The 17,618-nt window shown below is 42.6% G+C and overlaps 1 protein-coding gene across 2 annotated transcripts in view; it reads right to left on the bottom strand.

The window, feature by feature from the left end:
- mpp7a (membrane palmitoylated protein 7a) overlaps positions 1 to 17,618 on the bottom strand; it is a 171,563-nt gene that overhangs the window by 83,537 nt on the left and 70,408 nt on the right. For both annotated transcript variants that reach the window (XM_042510456.1, XM_042510457.1), the window contains exons 4-5: positions 13,103 to 13,180; positions 3,584 to 3,664 (exon numbers count right to left, since the gene is read on the bottom strand). In XM_042510456.1, coding sequence (XP_042366390.1) covers positions 3,584 to 3,664; positions 13,103 to 13,180 — 159 coding nt within the window. The remainder of the gene's footprint in view (positions 1 to 3,583; positions 3,665 to 13,102; positions 13,181 to 17,618) is intronic.

Here is a 17,618-nt window from a genome sequence, read left to right on the forward strand (position 1 = left end):
GGCACTTTCATCACTGTCAATATTAGTCTTGCTGAGGGGGGGCTAATATGGGTGCAAGTTGTTTTTTCATGTGCGAATCGTAAAAAAAGAAAGTTTGTGGCAAGGAAGAGAAAGAGAGCAGGGAGTTTTAAAGAGCCTGATTTATATCCCCACCCTAGGAATGGATCATTTCAACCATAATTAAGAGTGATACAGTTACTATCGCACAGAGACGCCATTCAAAGGCAGCAGCCATCTGCTTGTGTTTTACACCCCCGGCCCTGTGATTTACACTGGGCCTGGCTGGTACGGTATCAAGTGCCCTGGAGGACAGATGGAGACAGAAAGAGTGAGAAAAGTTTTAATACTTTAGCCCACATGCTGCCTACGATCTGAGACACAATGTCAGGAAAACGCCAACGTCAGTATGTTACAGGCAAAGCCCTGCCTCAAAACCTAGGTGCTGGAACTAATCTATTGTTGACCAAGAAGCCAGCGGGAATGTTTGAGGCCGGGGCGCTCAAATCTTGAACCAAGAGTAGAGGTCATGAAGTTGAGAGACTGAGTAAGTGTGTGCAAGTTTGTGAACACATGCAGATGTCAATCACTCAGCTTTAGAACGCCAGATATGAAAATTTCAATCCAAAACGGACACACGGCAGCTCGTTGTAACTCACTAAAGTCCAAAAAAGATCCAGTGAGTCCAGCTTACTTTAATTATCTGATAAACAGATTCTCAAACTTTTCTGATCTACAAGCTTTTTCAAGGAATCTCACAGCCATGAAATGTTTGAAATAAATCTAGTTCAGTGATAAAATGCCAAAGCGCTATGTGTCGGCTTTCTTGGCCTCAGTTGCTTCTGTGCTTCTGATGGTGCGATCGGCCGGCAGTGAAGGAAGCAGTAGCCGAATATTTTCCATTGTCAGGATGGAATTGTTTGGCTGACCTCGTTCTGCACTGGAGCGCAGGTCGGCTGAGTGGCGTGTGGAGGTGGTGGGAGAACAGAGTGACAGCAGAGAATAGAGAAAGCAAACAGACAGAAGAGAAACAACAAGTACATATTGGTGAGGCTGCACGAAGCTTAAGCTTGAGATTTTGTACCAGTGCAGATGTGGTGTTGTTTGCGCTGTATATTTGTTTAACTGTAACAGAAACAGCTCTGACAGTTTCTGAATGTATTCTTTTAGGTCTAAATTCAGTCCTCATTAATGGAGTAAGATTTGTCACCACTGACTCAACTATTTTACTTGGTAACTAGGGGAAATCTACATCTACTTAGTAGGGCTGTCAAATAATTCATTTTTTAAATCCTGATTAATCTCACAGTTTCTATGTGAAATCGCCATTAATCACGTTTTCAATTCCATTATTTTGCATTACAAAATAGTTATGAAGTCCACATTGACAAGGTGAGGCAATTCTGACCAGATTGTCTTTAGAATCAAATGACAGCAAAGTTCTGCATGGGACTAACATAAAGTGGGCATGTATGTAAAGAGGAGACTCATGGGTACACATAGAAACCATTTTCATTCAGGTATCTTCAGGCCAGAGGTCAAGGGACCTCTGTTAAAAGACCAGAGCGTTATTCCTCCCTCTTATTGAGAAGCTATCATGACATGTTTGGTACCAGGAGATTCTTTAGGTCTTTCAGTTTCATATGATATCAGCCCATAATCAGCCAGGTACAGCCTCTTAAAGAAGGGATGTCTGCTGGTGATTAATGCAATTTTTTCAGTGTAAATTATGGACCTGTGTCAAGGTGACCTTGACTTTTGAACACCAAATTCTAATCAGCTCATTGTTGAGCCCAAGTGAACGTTTGTGTCAAATTTGGAGAAATTCCCTCACAGTGTTCTTGAGATATCGGGTTCACAAGAATGAGACAGACAAGGTCACAGTGACCTTGAACTTTGACCTATGGCCACCACAATCTAGTTATTTCATCCTTGAGTCTAAGTGGACATTTGTGCTAAATTTCCTCTGGGCATTCTTGAGATATCACGTTCATAAAAATGGGACAAATAGACATACGGAAAATCCGAAAACATTATACCTCCGGCAATGGTTGTCACATACATCGAGGTATAAAAACCCTTAAAGATACATTCAGATATTCAACCCAAGGCTGCAGAGATGTAACAACAGCAACAACAACAGAAAATCGAGTGGTCCTCAACCTGTGGCTGTTACAGTTTTCTCACCAGCAACAAACCCACCAGATGACTGGACCTGTGACCTATTTCAGGCGCCTGGAACTTGTTTCCTTTTTGGCAAAAGAGATATCAAGTATTATTAGTATTGTGAACCCTAACCCATATTACATGATTTAAACTGATGATATTTGTGACCTTTACACTTAAAAGAGATATCCTAGATCCATGTCCATAACCACGTACATGAGAGGGCAGGATATTGTATTGGCCCGCACATATGCGTGTGTGTATGCGTGTGTGTCTACACCTGGCCCACAGTCCCGTCTCCTGCCTCACCTTTCCTCACCTCATCAGTTGAAGATGCCGAGCTTCCTGATCGATGACTTTCACAAGCTCCACGTTTTGATGGATTGATCCAATGCCACGCCAAATACCTTCGCCGTAAGCGCAATTAAAATAATAAACGCAGGATTTCTGACACAGGCATGCTTCATGGCGAGCGCAGTGATCATTTGCCGGCGCATTTCACTTCGGCTCTGACAGAGACGAAGGAGATCACCACGTCCCCACGTAGCAAAGCGGGAGAGCGAGGCCGTGATAGATTGTGACCGTTTGTCTTCGGGATCGTGGCTGTGTGAGAGTGTGTATCCACCGTCATGTGGCTGTGTGGGACTGTGTGTGTCGATTGCTGCTGAAGTGTGATGAACTCAATTACACATGACTCCACTTTCATGTCCGTGGATCTATACGTACATAAGTGTATGGTTTTAATTTCACAGAAGTAGATATTAATCATGACATCACTAAAGTAGACATTCAAAAATCCACATGATTTGACTTGTAAGCGTGATCCTTTTGGGAACCGCTGTCTTTTCACAATCCCTGACACTGAGAGGTATTGAATATTTGTGTTCACTGTACTGTTAAGAGTGTGTGTGTGTGTGTGTTGTGGTGGGAGAGGACTTCATACTGAGCTGTTGTTTCTGGCAGCACCCAAATAAGCATGACGACAGTGCATTAAAAAAGGAGCCCGTCCAGCTCCCCTTCTATCCCGCCGCCGTGCAGGCAGCTCTGTCTGGCTGAGACACCTGGAGGGCCTGACGGATGGCCAGTGATGTATTTAAAAATAAGAATGTGTAAATTTATTTTGTAGCTGTCCGCGTCTGGCTAACGAGGCTGGCGGCCGCAGCCAAGGAGACAAGAAAAAATCACAGCCTGGATCTATGCACCATATTATTCTGTGTATGGCGCTGAAACAAAGAGTGATACACACTGTATGCGCGATGACATCAGCGAGGATACGAGCCAAAGTTTGTGTTTGATTCAGTGTGTGGTAGCCAGAGCTGCCTGATATTTCTTTAAGATAACACTACGGTCGTCCAAAAAGTGGATAATGTGCTTGTAGTAGAATTTAAAATGAATAAAGACTGTAATGAATAACACTCACCTTCACGTGGGGTTTGTCCAGTAGTTTGAGAAGCTCTTTGATTTCTCCATTCGCTGATTTCCCTTCCAGCTCTTCGGACAACTGAAGAAGAAGAAAAGACGCAGATTGTTCACATAAATGCATTTCCAATATGATCAGTCAACAGGGCTCACACACATTTTCACGGACAAAATGTCATACTTTTCCATGACTTTCCAAGGTTCACATTTTTTTTACTTGCCCTACGTGCCAGTAATTGTAACTTCAGCTTGCTGGGTTCATGGGCGGCACATCTGTGTGCACCACCGCGGGATATTTAAAATGCAACTGACGTAAGTAAGCAGCTAACTCAAACTGGAATAAAATGTATGAAAATTGTGAAAACTATTAGGTCTGGGAGCTCCTTACCCTCTGAGCAGAGGACGAGATTAGCCAACATATAACAGAGATGATAAATTATTGTAAATGACATGTTATGCCAATTTTATTGTTTAGAAAGCGCAGCCGATGTGTATGTTATATGTTACACTAGAAGCTGGTGTGTTAAATGTCACGCCCATTACACCTCTTTTTGCTTCCGTGATGCCGGCATGCTGTCTAAAATCACAAACTAAAGCAGCATGATTCTTTGTAAAAATGCAAAGGCGGAATGAAGAAGAGACTTTATTGCGACCCTATAGCAGGATCTGTGTAAAAAGGGGCCAAAAACCAAACAATTCTTTGAGGTGATTATACTCTGAAGAAAACATACTTGTTCTATTATATTTCATTACTGCCAATACATCCCCCCAAATCCTTCACACTGGACCCAACTGATTCTATAACTAATGAAGATTAACAGAGACAGATGTAATGGAAACTACTGTTAGGGAGTGTGTAAAAGTGAAGTAACCCCTCCAAAGCATGAGTTAAAAGTACAGTTGTATACTCAGGGGTGCTGGCTGTGTTTGTACTTGCAGACAGCCCCAAACAACAGGGGGGCCATCAGACAGGAAAAGTGATATCCTGCTAAATTAGGTGCATCTTAATGGGAGACAAGGTCACAGCTTGTCACTGGGCCTAGACTTTGCACATGTTGCCATTTTTCTCTTGATTGAATTTACGATTCAGCGGGATCATTTTTCAATGAAAATCTCAGGAAGAAAAGAAAACAGTCCATTCCTCTTGGAAACAATAGGAGCTGTGAGAGCATCTCTGAGCAGCGGGACCGAGCTGGACCGCGTTCATGATGAATGTCTGGTAGCTCTGAGACGAGTGACTCGGCTTCTAAAGCCCAGGCCACGCTCCTCCGTCTGCGCTCTGATTTATGGGCGATCCTCCTGGACGTGGTGTGAGTGCGGAGGGGAGAGGCGAGCTGTCACGCACAAAGACCTGCCTGTGCTGAGCTGCGATCGGGAGCTAAATGTCGACTACACAAAGCTGGCCAGTGGAGGCCGAGGTGTGAAGGGAGAGCTAGCAGTGATACAGAGAATCACACACACACACACACAGTCATGTTTCTGCTCTTATGCATGTGAGCTTCTGGTATTTTGTACCACATTTTGAAAAATAAAGACATCAGAGCAATCTGTGTCCTTATACGCTTTCACTTCAGCATACAAGTTGCATTATTTTAAATATGATTAAATAAGTCACAAAACAAATCAACTGTTTTTTAAATCAATGAAACTCCTTTTTTTAACCATTCCCATCAAAAAGACAAAAGCTAGATGTTAGTGGGTGTTAATGGGTTTTCTGTCCACAGGAAGGAGGCTTTATATTTTATAGTATAGATGATTAATGAGGGAAATAACTGGTGGATGAATTAATAATACAAACAATTACTAATTTCTGCCTTAACAAAACAAAACTTAATGGAGCTCTTGGTACGTGTTTATTAACAAATAATGTAAAATTAAGTATTTTTTTGTGAAATACATACCAAATTGATAAAATATAATAAATAAATATTTTAACTGTTGTGGACCATCATAGGCCTTTATTCTTTATCCAGACTGGGACTAAAAGTAAAGAAGATTCACACGAAAGCCTTCACTGACAATATTTGTAAAGTAAAAAGCATTTTATATCACAACAAAGTAAAAAATAAAATAATACATAATAAGAACAAATTGGTTGAATATAAGTGAACTGCCATAAAGTCGTCCTTTCTAATTAGCAGAGTTGTTACACCTATAAATCACCTCACAGTGGATAAATCTGTGGCTAAAATTAGGGCCGTGTATCGGCAAGAATCTGGTGATAAGCGTATTACAATACAGGGGTCACAATTCAATATATTGCATATTGCACAAGGTGATAAAAAAGAAAACTGAAAACCAAATTAAAATAATTCTGTCAATTGGTAACGCATAAATTAATTCAGTTTTGTCAACTCAAGTTATCAAGTTTGATTAACGTGACTGCTTGGAAATTGAGTTGAGAAAACTTAATTTATATAAGTGTTACAGATTAAAGTAACTGTTTTAAATTGGTTAACAATTCTCTTTTTATATGTATACAGCAGTATTTAAAAACTAATTTTAGGAAAACTTTCATAGCAATATGCATAAAATGTTTGCTTCTTTTTCATTTGACATCATTATTCAATTGTGAAAACTGACCATAGGAAATTAACATTCACCTCTATCAGTAAAAAAAATCATTTTTTTGAGTATTGACACAGTATCAAATTGCAATACTTGAGTGTATCTATATTTTCTCAACCCCCTATTTGAAATATTTCCTTTTAAAACCTTGAATATCAAATGTACACGTCAACAAACAGACAAAACAGGCAGTTCTTTCATTTGTAAAAAATGCTACACGTAGATTTACACTTCAGCACAGATTGCGTCTGCTAAAAGTGTTAGCATGAAGCATCGTAGCAAAGAAGTGTGAAGAGACACATGGATCATTTTGGTGCCTCTGTTGTCATCACCTAACAGATAATCCGAACAGGGAAATTTCTCAAAAACGCTGCGTGCTCCTTTAAGGCCGACGATGACAGAGGTTGGGAAAGGCCGCAGTTTGTTTGACTAACGACCCCTGCGGTGCGGGAATAAGGTAACAGAGGTGAGGCAGAGGTAAAGGCAGGGGGCCGAGGGTTAGACCGCGGTTGGGGAGGACGCTATGTCACTTTACCCCAAGACAGGAACATGTGCTTTGGCTGGGAGGGGGGTCTTTTTTATTATTTCCATTAGCTTTGACCCCCCCCAGGGGAGAGGGACCACGTTAATGAATAGTCAAAGTGGTCAAGGTTATTCTAGCTGAACCTCCGTCAACCCTGCATTACTTCATTTGCTCAAATATACAAAATAAAAGAGGGTCAGAGGGAGATGGAGGACGTGTGAGAAAAATGTCGAAAAGAAGAAAAAGACACAAAACAAAGTGAAAGCACACATGTTCAAAAGGAGAAAGAAAGAGATGGAGGGGAGTCGGGGTCAGGGTCTTTAGTGAGGAAAAATCTCCCGCTCTGATTCGCCATCATCCATCATCTCATCGCCAAGCTGTTTACAGCGAGGGAGGCAGACAAACGCAAGACAGAGAACTGTAAATTTCCAGTCCCTCATATTGTCCTATTAAAGCACCTTGTCCTATAACTCAGCGCGGAGGACAGACGGGACATGTTTGACAACACGCTCTGCTCTCTACCTTCGTGCTTCCACGTCAGAGTCATATTTTCCATCCTCAGACCTTCGCAGAGAATGAGGGAGGGGGCAAAAGAAAGAAAAAAAATGATGCCGGTCTCCTTTGAGACTGTGTTTATTTCATTTGTTAAATGTCATGGCAGCCAGTGCAGTGTTTAGATAAGTTTGATCCCAGCATGTCAGTTTACAGCGCTCCCTTGACCCCGAACAGCTACGGGCTCGCTGCTTTGATATATAGCTGCCAATATATCAAGCTGACCTTCTTTCAAAGTGCGTTTATTAAAACATATTAAAGCTGCTAAAATTTCATTTAGAAAAATCTGACCTCAGACATCCATTTCATATGATGGATAAAATGCACTTTGGCTCGATTTACTGTGTAAGTGATCAATAGTACACCAGCTGAGTAAAGTCAGCATTTAACCTGCATTCATTCTCCTTTTAATTTGACTTTACACAGTCATGCACGGAGATGTTTTCCTATTATTACATTTAATAGCTTTCAATAAAAGTTGTAAAGTGTCACGGTCTAAAAACTGGCCTTCACACTAAATGGAATTAAAAAGGAAATAATGAATAGATGACTTTCTCTCATGCAAATAATCAAATTTATATCAGAAGAGGGAAAAAAAACGATTTGAAGTGAAGTGACTTCAATACAAATGTATTTGCAATGGGGTCATTATTGAAATCCATACAGTATCACTGGAACTATTTAAGATACCATTGCTCAACTTATATTTTAAGTAACACTAATGACTTGCAGACATGCTTATTTACAGCTTTATAATAACTTTCATGTATTAAAAGCAGATGTGATGGACAAGAGGAAAATAAAGTTAAACAGTAAGAAACAAAAAGATGTAAAGTGAGTCAAAAGCTTCAATCAGCGAGGCAAAACGTTTTCACGCTTTTTTTGAGTCTGTATCTTGGCTAATTAACCTTACAGCTACATTTGAGAATGTTCATAAAAATATCTTTTTGACATATTTACTGAAACTTTCATTAAATCCACACTGTATTATATGAGATGCATAATCTCATGCAAAACATCATGTCCCTCCTTCTCCTCCTCATGCTTTTAATGACACTAAAATCTACAACAACCAATCAGAGCTGAGGAGTCTCCAATACAGCTGTCAATCATGTCAGTCATTAAACATCAACTAACAAAGGACTAACTAGGCAGCACTCATCAAATATGGATCAAGATTGTGTTACTTTCTGGCCTTTTTCCTGTTGTTTTTAGACATAAATTCTTATGTTTGCTCTGGCTAATTTACAGTACTTGTTTTCGCTTCAACTTTCTCATTTTACAGCTTAACAGTGCACTAAAATATGTTTCTGAAAACATTTGAAGTCAGAAATAGGCAATGCAGTGACAGAATCTTGATTCATACTTGATCATAGCTGCCTAGTTTGACAGCAATATTCGAGCAGTGACTGGCATGACTGACAGCTGTGTTAGAGCCCCCTCAGCTCTGATTGGCTGTTTTTCTTCAATTAATGACATTAGAAGCACAAACAGAGGCAAAGGAACATGATTTCTGTCATAGAATCTCCATCAGTTACCAACTACAGCTTCAATACTAGGGATGCACAATAAGTCTTTTGCTGGTATATTGCCCGCTGATAAAATTAGAAAATTAAGTAAGCGTTGTTTCAGCTGACAATTACATACAGTAATGGTGAGCCTTTTCTTACAACAGCTGTGGAGCTTCCTGTAAGTATAATCAGGTCAAATGTAAGAAAACTGTAGATAAATAATGTCAGGAAGAGGGACAAAAAAGGTCAATCTAAACAGTAAGCTTTTATTCGCCTCCTGGCAATTCTATAAGTGTAAGAATAATATTACCACACCGGCTTGCAACAATCTTGAGTTATGACAACTTCTTACAAAATCACCTGCAACGAGCACACTACATTTAGTTAGAAGAGCAAGCTTCTCTACTACAATCATAAATATTTTTAAGGTGCGCTTACTTAATAACTGATAGCAAAAGACAAGTTTTTAGTAAGAAATGTCCTTTGTGTTTTAGTTGTTTGGCCTGCAGGTCAAACACAGTTTAAACTGTCTGAATTTGTCCTAGCAATTGAAGTGGTCACTGAAGCAGACTTAAAGTCCTGAACTGAAGGTGGAGGAAAGTTAAATTGTTAAGCCAATTTCATCACTTCACTTAAACTTAAAATTTGTTTTAATTCTATCAACAGATAAATTTGAGTTGAAATTGCAGACAATATCAAGTTGCCCTGAAATTCAAAATTGGAACATTAATACTCATAAAACAAGTTTTGTTTTGGGGTTGTTTTTTTTTTATATCATCCCACAGTAACTCACAGTCTGATGGTCCTTGATTTGATTTTTATGTATCTTTAAGATATTGAATCTGCCAAAGCTCTATAGAGCTAAAATGATCTGTACAGTAAAACCTCATGTTGACGATGTACCCTCTCTCTCAGTCTCTCTCTGTGTGTCTCTCTCCGTCCTATCACTAGCTGGAGTATGGACTGCAGACCAGTGCCCTCTGATGGCACCCAGTGGTCTTCCCAAGTAACAGCAGGTATTTGGGTGAGAATGAAGATGTTGGGAAGTAGGCCAGGGAAGGAAAAGGAGTCTTTGAGTGGAGGAGGATACGAGTCAGCCACCAGGACATACAGTCTCAGTTCAAGAGATGGACGCTGATCTGGCACGCGGGGCTGGCATTCACTAGTGTGTGTAGCTTTTCAGCAGGACTGATAGAGACTGACTGGATGGACAGGCTGGAGCATACATGGAGCTGGCTCACGTGTGACGCTGATTTGCCCCTTTTGATTAATGTAATGTGGTATTTTACATTCCACAATGAGGCAAGAGTGCTTCTATTTCAGTCTTAATGAGGGCTGGAGAGAAACTTTGTGTGTGTGTGCAGTAATAAACGTGTATGTACGTCCATAAAAGTGTGTATGCAGTCACCAACTGACATGTCTTTATATGTATGTAATACGCTGCGTATCCTCTGGGCTCGGTATCGATCGTGTTTCAGCCGGTGCTGGTTTGTTTGAGCAGCGGCAGTCACCTGCTGCGAGTGCTAGACACTGCAGCCGGGGGCAGACGGGGGTTGAAGTGTCATTTTATGTTAGGCAATAAATTAAGCCTCCATTACCCGAAACCCAAGCCTGAAATGAATTTCATCTAACTGTAGATCTCTCCCGTTGCACTTCAGCCCTCAGCCACCACTTCAATAGCGTTCATTTGGAGCGGTGACATGGCTGAAAAACAATCTGCTTTAAAAATACACTGCGCCGCTCCGGCTTGAGTTTTTCTTTTTTTTTTGTTTTTTTCCTGACTAACGCATGAAGGGGGACTCAGGATTGTGGTGTGCTATGAGACGCTTTGATACACCATCTCTGGGATTTATTCCGATACCTGATAATCCCGAGGAGACGCTTTGCGGGGCATTTACCAGGAAGCATAAATTTGAAAGTCTGTAATTTGACAAAAAAAGACCGAGAAAGAAAATGCGTAAGGGGGGGAGGGGAGATGGAGGCTGATAGCTGGGGGTCTCTCGAATAGTCTGTGGCCTCTTGCCACAACCTGGGGAGGCAGCGCAAAGACTGAGGAAAGAGAAACAGAAGCGATCTCAGCTGTCCGCTTGAATCTGGTGTTATCTGGTTAGCGGCGACCTTTGCCAGAACTAACAACAGGGTAGCACAGACACACAAAGACGAGAAGCAATAAAACTTCTATTTGAGAGTAATGTCCCTACAGATTCAAGTTGGGCCATCCTGGTTTGGTTAAGGGGCCTATTGGGACTGCCATCATCTGTGCTGGCATGTGTGACCCGACCAGGATGGAACGTTCTGGCTCCTCCGCTGACACTTGCGGCCTGTAAGGTCAGGAAAACCACTCCGAACCACAAGACGGCCTTTCTTTTCGTGACAGTCTCAGGACACTGTGAAGTCTCTCCTCCTCGGTCTTTACCCCGACCGACTGTACAAACTTCAGCCCCTCTTTTCTCTCGTCTTTCTCTTGACTCGCTACTAATTAGGATGATGTATGGCTGCGGGCTCTACAGAAAGGGGGTGGAATAGTCGGAGGCACTTTGATTACAATAAACAGAGCTGGGGATTTCAAACAAAACCGCACACCAGCAAAAAAGGTCTCCGTTCACTGTGCCAGGCTGGTTCCTGGGTTTACACAGGTGTGTGTGTGTATGTGTGTGTGTGTGTACACATGTGGATGTGAGCTTGCATGCTTGTGTGCACACGTGGCTTTCGATAAATATCGCAGGCGAACAATACGGTAACAAATGTCAGGACGGCGGACATTTAGTCTATAAATCAGACTAAATTTCTTTCACAGCTTGAGGAGAGCAGCAGGGCCAGTGGAAGAAAATCATCACCCGCGGGGCTATTATTGTCTGTGTGGTGACTCCTCATTTACAGGTTAACTGATGAAGACGGACTGCAGGCCACAGGTGACGCTTCTTCTCCCCCGAATCTCTGTTTACACGATGCAACACTGCAGTCATCTTTCTGCTGCTGTCATGCGTGCCCATCCATCTTCAGCTCTCCTCTGAATGAGTGGCCTTTCCATCCGGTTTCTGCCCCAAGGAAAATTATCGGTCTGGCCTCGCAGAACTGGATTTTCGATTTCGTGGCGTATGGCAAGATGGTTGGGCAATGAGTGGGCGGCGGAGTCGGTGGTGGGCGTAGAGACGGGATAGTGTAATGTTTTTGTAACAGCGAGCGAGAAAAACACACCGAGAAAGGGGACGGCGCTTAGGTCGCTGCAGCGTCAGAGGTGAAAGAGGGCAACCATTGGCAAGGCCACTGCACGCTACTGGGAAGAGTGGTGAGTGTGTGTGTATGGGTGAGTGTGTTTTAGAGACATGTGAAAAAGAGGCACTTGTGATCTGTTTGTGTTCAATCAGCAGAACAAGACAAACGACCCGCCTGTTTACACTCTCTGGATTTATGTACATGCAAATCATGTTTGCTTGATTTTCAAACACAATCAGCGAGACGGGAGTCAGACAGGTGACAAATTAAAGGAAAACTCCAGTTTAATTCGAACAGAAACAGAATGCTTTGATTAGGAATGGGTATTGTTAGGATATCACTGATGCTAAATGTGATTCTGCTTATCGATACCGATACTTGTCATTACAAGTACTTTCATTGAAAGTAATCTTCAGAATTTGGAGCAAAAAATAAAGTCATGACTAAAGCCCGACCCATACTGGATTTTTTTGGGCCGATACCAACACTGGGGAGTAAAAATTCGTAGATTCATAGATTATTCTATTTGTAAGTGATATGTGAAATTGCTGATGTTGCTGCTTTTACATGCAACTACCGGTTTTCTTTTTAGTTATTATTATTAATTCATTTTATTTTTTTAACATTTATTGCATTTAGCTGCATTTTTATTACATTTTGTAAATTAAGCCCACAGCAAAGGGTGTAAACACGCAGTCACACAACATCAAACACAATCCTCAGCAAATTCATCATTGTTAGGGGGAAAGTTAAGAATTTGAAAAGAATGGCTAAGTTAGAATGAATTAACATTACATAAATATCGATGACAGCACCGTTTATAGGTTAATAATGTTGCAGTGCTAACCAGTTTGGTATCGATTTAGTATCACACCTTGTTAACCATCCCTTTGTTTGATGAGTGTAATGATGATGTGAATCACACTGTACATTGGGGCCTATATAGTAATACTACCTACTGGACACCTATAATTTTTTTATTTTGGAAGAATGATGTTCATCCCTCAGGTAGAGTCTCACAGACTTTTGGAGGTTCACGATGGTCCAACACCTCACTGAGACACTTTCTGTTGTTTCCTCCTTTCATTTGTCACCCATCAGCATGTGCAACAACATAAACGGAAGCCTTTCTTCCAAAAAAAGAACTTACTTCATGGGCGAGAGCTGCAGCGCTGTCCAGGACGGGGACGGGTTTGCTCTGTTCGTAGTGCTGCAGCTGTTCGTGGATCTGAAAGGACAGATTGTGTTCATCAGTAAGTGAGCGAAAGAGAGAGAGAGGAAGGAGGTCAGTGTCGGGCCGCAGAGGCCACGGCGCGGCCTCTGAGCAAACACACACACACGTGCAAGCAAAGTCTGCACACTACAACCCATGTGCGCTGCTACAAGCACACATGTTTGAAAACATGTACAGCCTCCCTCCACACCATGTTCTACTCGCACACACTCACAGGAGATCAAAACGGCAAGCAATCACACCAAAAACGCGTGCACACACACACGCACGCACGGCTCTTTCACACAAGACTCCCTCGACTGAGCACAACAGAGTGCTTCTAAGTATTTCAGCTCGCTCCGCCACTGTACAAACAATCCCATTTTTCCACCATGCATTTGATATGCCCTAGTGGCCCTGTGAGGATTCCAAATCATTTCAACAGTCTGGTTAAATTGGCTAAACATTTCCTTATCAGCCCCAACACTGCAACTGCACAATGTTGAGAGACAAAGCCGTATCTCTGGAGACTCACTAAAATGGAAAAGTAGGCCCGACTCGTGTGTTAACGTTTACTCATTTACACGCAAAAACACTTCATCGCTCAAAAAACTGATATGTGGAGCAGGGATGGAATAATTTATACAAACGGTGACATACTTGTGCTCCGGCCTACACACACACACACGCAAAACATCCCATTTGCGATTTAAGAGCAGCTGTGTGGGAATGTGTTGACAGCCTACAGGCGTCTGTCAGGTCCCATCAGCGAACAGACAGGGACAACTATCCTCTCAGCAGCCACTCCTGAGTCTCTCCTCAGCCCGGCATGGTGAAGGGGAGCTGGGCCACGGCTCTGACGGATAGCTGGGCCCCGGTCCTGGAGCCTCCAGCTGGATGTCCCACAAAGCATTCCAGCACGATGGTGGAACAGAAGGCCCTCTGGCTTTGGAGAGAGTGACAGAGAGGCTCCTGGGCCAACTCGGTGGCCAAATCCACACATGTGGGTGCAAACACACACACACACACACACACACACACACACACACACACACAGAGATGGAGCTGTGTCAATTTGCGACAGAGAGTGACAAGGAAAGCAGTTTGTTTGCTGTCACTGTGAGCGGCTACAGATGCTGCGTGCAATTAAAACATCTGTTTTCGGATTGTTAGACATATTATTTCCCTCCTCGCTACACAAACCATTTTTAACTAGACAGCACTGCACAGTAGCAGCTCTGTGGACACTGTCAGATGACACAATCACAAGATGACATTTCTACTCGAAATGAGAGTTTGGGAAGAGTCTGAATCACAAAAAGACTTGCAAAAAGTGCAGTTAAGTTCATGTGAATCTTTTCAAGCTGTCATCTGTCTTTGATAACCACCAGCTTCCATGATGTCATCCACAACACACCATGTCAGCACTCCAAAGGCACTGTCTGGTGAGAAAAATGCAGCACAACTATGCGATAAATGCCTTTGCATATGCACGCCCCTCTCTGCCCGTCAAACCTCCGGCTCAACTGTTGGCCTTAAACAGGTGGAGCCATTTCAGCTTGACTTATCCACGCAGTCTGCCGTGATAAATCATGACCGGTTAGGACTGTGTCTCAGCCAGCAGAGCAGCCATGTTTCAAGGTCAGCTTAGAGGTTCAAATCCCTGTGTAAAGCCGACATTACTCGGCTATAAAACATGGCGCATTAGGCGCGTCGAGGAGGTAATCTGTCGAAGGCCCTAGGGAGGCAGATGGTTGCTCGGCTCTGCTGTAGAGAGCAGAAAGTTGCGACTTGAGGACCCCAGATGGGAGGTGAAGTTCAACAAGTGGTAGCAGAAAGAGGTTTGTAACGGCCTAGAGAGGTGCTGGAATTTGCATGACTACTGCGATAAGGCTCGGGACGGAGATTAAATTTAGAACAAGCTTGGAGTGCAGCTAACATGAGCAGCCGCCGCTGTTTAAGTGGTACTGAGTTAAACTGCTGTCAGTGCGTTCCATGTTTTATGGCATCATACTTAAGACAGCCACTCAAGGGCAATTCCTGGAAATTTTTCTCCTCATCTGTTTAATTTCACATAGCCACGTCATATTTGAACAGTTATTTCTCCCACTGTTCATGAAGTCCCAACAACTCCACCCTGTGCTGCGACTCCTCTGTCTGTTCTTCTACAGCAGAAGGCCGTTAAAAAGCCAGGCAGGCAGCTCCGGTTACTTCATCTGTCCTCATCATCTTTGTAAGAAAACAGATGAAATAAATGAGAGAGGTTGCCAGTGTCTTCAGCGCTCCAACATACCACAGTCCTAGTGACATCTGCTTAGGTAGTTGTTGCTCCACCACCTCGACTTACTTAGTTACTGTGGAATTTCTCCTTTGCTCGCTGAGCAAATGCGAGATTGAAATGCTTTTATTTACAGTTCAGGACACTTTCCAAGTGCCTGTCCATGACGCAGTAATGTATTTTAAAGTCATTACCCCGCTTTTTGCATAGCGCGTTCTCTGTCCCTTTGGTGAGGCAGCAGTGCTCCTGGCAAACGGGAGAAGTGGCCTGGTGGAATTAAAAGAAAAAAGAAACAGTGAGAGACAGTGTGCTGCAGCCAAGGAGGGCTTAGCTCAAACCAGAGTGTGACTCCTGGACACACAAGCGAATCAAAGACCAGGATTCTGAAGATTCTCCGATGAGAAATGTTGTGCTACTTTAATGTAAAATAAGGAAGAAGAGTCGGGATCAGGATGCTCAAAACTCCGGGAAGGAAAGCTCTCTTGAAGTAGAGGCTGAGAAAAGATGAATGAATGTGCACCTTCACTGAAAGCTTAAAAAAAAAATGCTTACAAAAGGAGCAGTGTGTGTACCGTCTCCACAGAGGCCTCGGGCTAAGTTGTGTTTGCTTCCAGAAATACCCTGCGGGCTTAAAATACACACAGCAACACATGAGGAGAAAAGAAAGTGAAGAAAAACACTAACACAGGTAAGAACTGATATGGAAAAATTCCAACAAGGATGGACTGGAAGAAAAACATAACATCCATCTTCATCGTCCTCAGACGAGAGCTGAAACCACTGCTCAGGATCACTGTTAAGGTTAAGGGTCAGAGACCTTGAGGACCTTCCAAGAAACCTTTAGCAATAAAATTCAGACAGTATTTATGTTCTCTCCATGATCAAACAGTAAGAAGAACAATGACTGCCTGGAGCTGATTGTCAACGTGGACGTATAAGCTCAGAAAAAAAGCCTCGCAAACACTAATCCAGACACACTACAGCAAGCAATGTCTGGCGCAGAAAGAGGGAGTGAGCGTGCAAGAGAGCGAGAGCTTGATAGATGGAGAGGTGTGCTGATGGAAGGAGAAGGAGAGGTCTGGAGATCACAGGGCTGGATAGTGTTTCTGTTTTTGAGTCCTGCAAGGCCTCTGGTTAATGTCCACTGCCCAGAAAACTTCAGGTCGGACCAGTTGGGGTTGACGATCTTTCTCCTACTCCTGTTACTAAATCTACCCACCGGAGCGGATCCAGTATCAAGCTTACGTTAATCCACCTGGGTCTAGTCTCTTGGTCTGATCCAGAACACCTTGTCAAGGCACTGTGGCATGGTAGACTAGACCGAGTTAGGGAGACGGGAAACGGGGGATTACAGACAGAAGTGGAGGGTTACAACGGGAATAGCTGTGAAATGATATGCTTACTCAAGGAGCTGAAGCTTTTTCTTCTGTTACATTAAATTACAAAGTGTTGGCTTTAGCCCCGGTATGATGGCATCAGGTCCTGGACATTGTGCTGTGGTTCATGAACAGTCTTGCAGATGACAGTACCATCCTCTATTCTTAAGGGTGCAACTGGCTGATCTTACTAATGAGAGTTTGTGCAACCAAAATTGGATTCAACCCAGTGTCATTTATTTAGAAATAAAAACAACGCATCAGCAATACCAATTTCTCAAGGACAAGATCTATGATCCTGTTAATGTGCTTTTTTGAGAAATATTGTTTTACTTTTTTCTAATCTTTAATTGTCTAAGCCAATTAAAACTGTTGTTCTGGACAAGGATCCTGGTTCCGAACAGGGCATTCAGGGTCTTAAGGACAGCAGGTAATCAACTGATTAATGGGCAAATATGATTGGTTTTGTGTATCCTCACATTGTTAGGCAAATAATTCACTCAAATCCAACACATTTCAATGACCATGACCCCATACAAAGTTGTCTGGTGCCTGTGGTCATTTCATTTTTTGCAGAAAAGGCCCTTGAGAATGTGATGGAGAATTAAGAACTAGCAGTAGATCTAATGGACAAGAGAGATATACAGAGAGAGAGAGAGAGATCAGGGCAGCTGGCCAACATCATGACAGCCACATCATTTAGATAGGGGATACATTTTCTCTCTGAGCTCTCTGAAAAGGGAGCAGAGGCCCCTGATACACCTCCATGATTTCATAAGGCCAGAAAAGCGCAGGACAC

The sequence above is a fragment of the Plectropomus leopardus genome, chromosome 21, assembly GCF_008729295.1.
Source record: "Plectropomus leopardus isolate mb chromosome 21, YSFRI_Pleo_2.0, whole genome shotgun sequence".
Lineage (NCBI taxonomy): Eukaryota > Metazoa > Chordata > Actinopteri > Perciformes > Serranidae > Plectropomus > Plectropomus leopardus.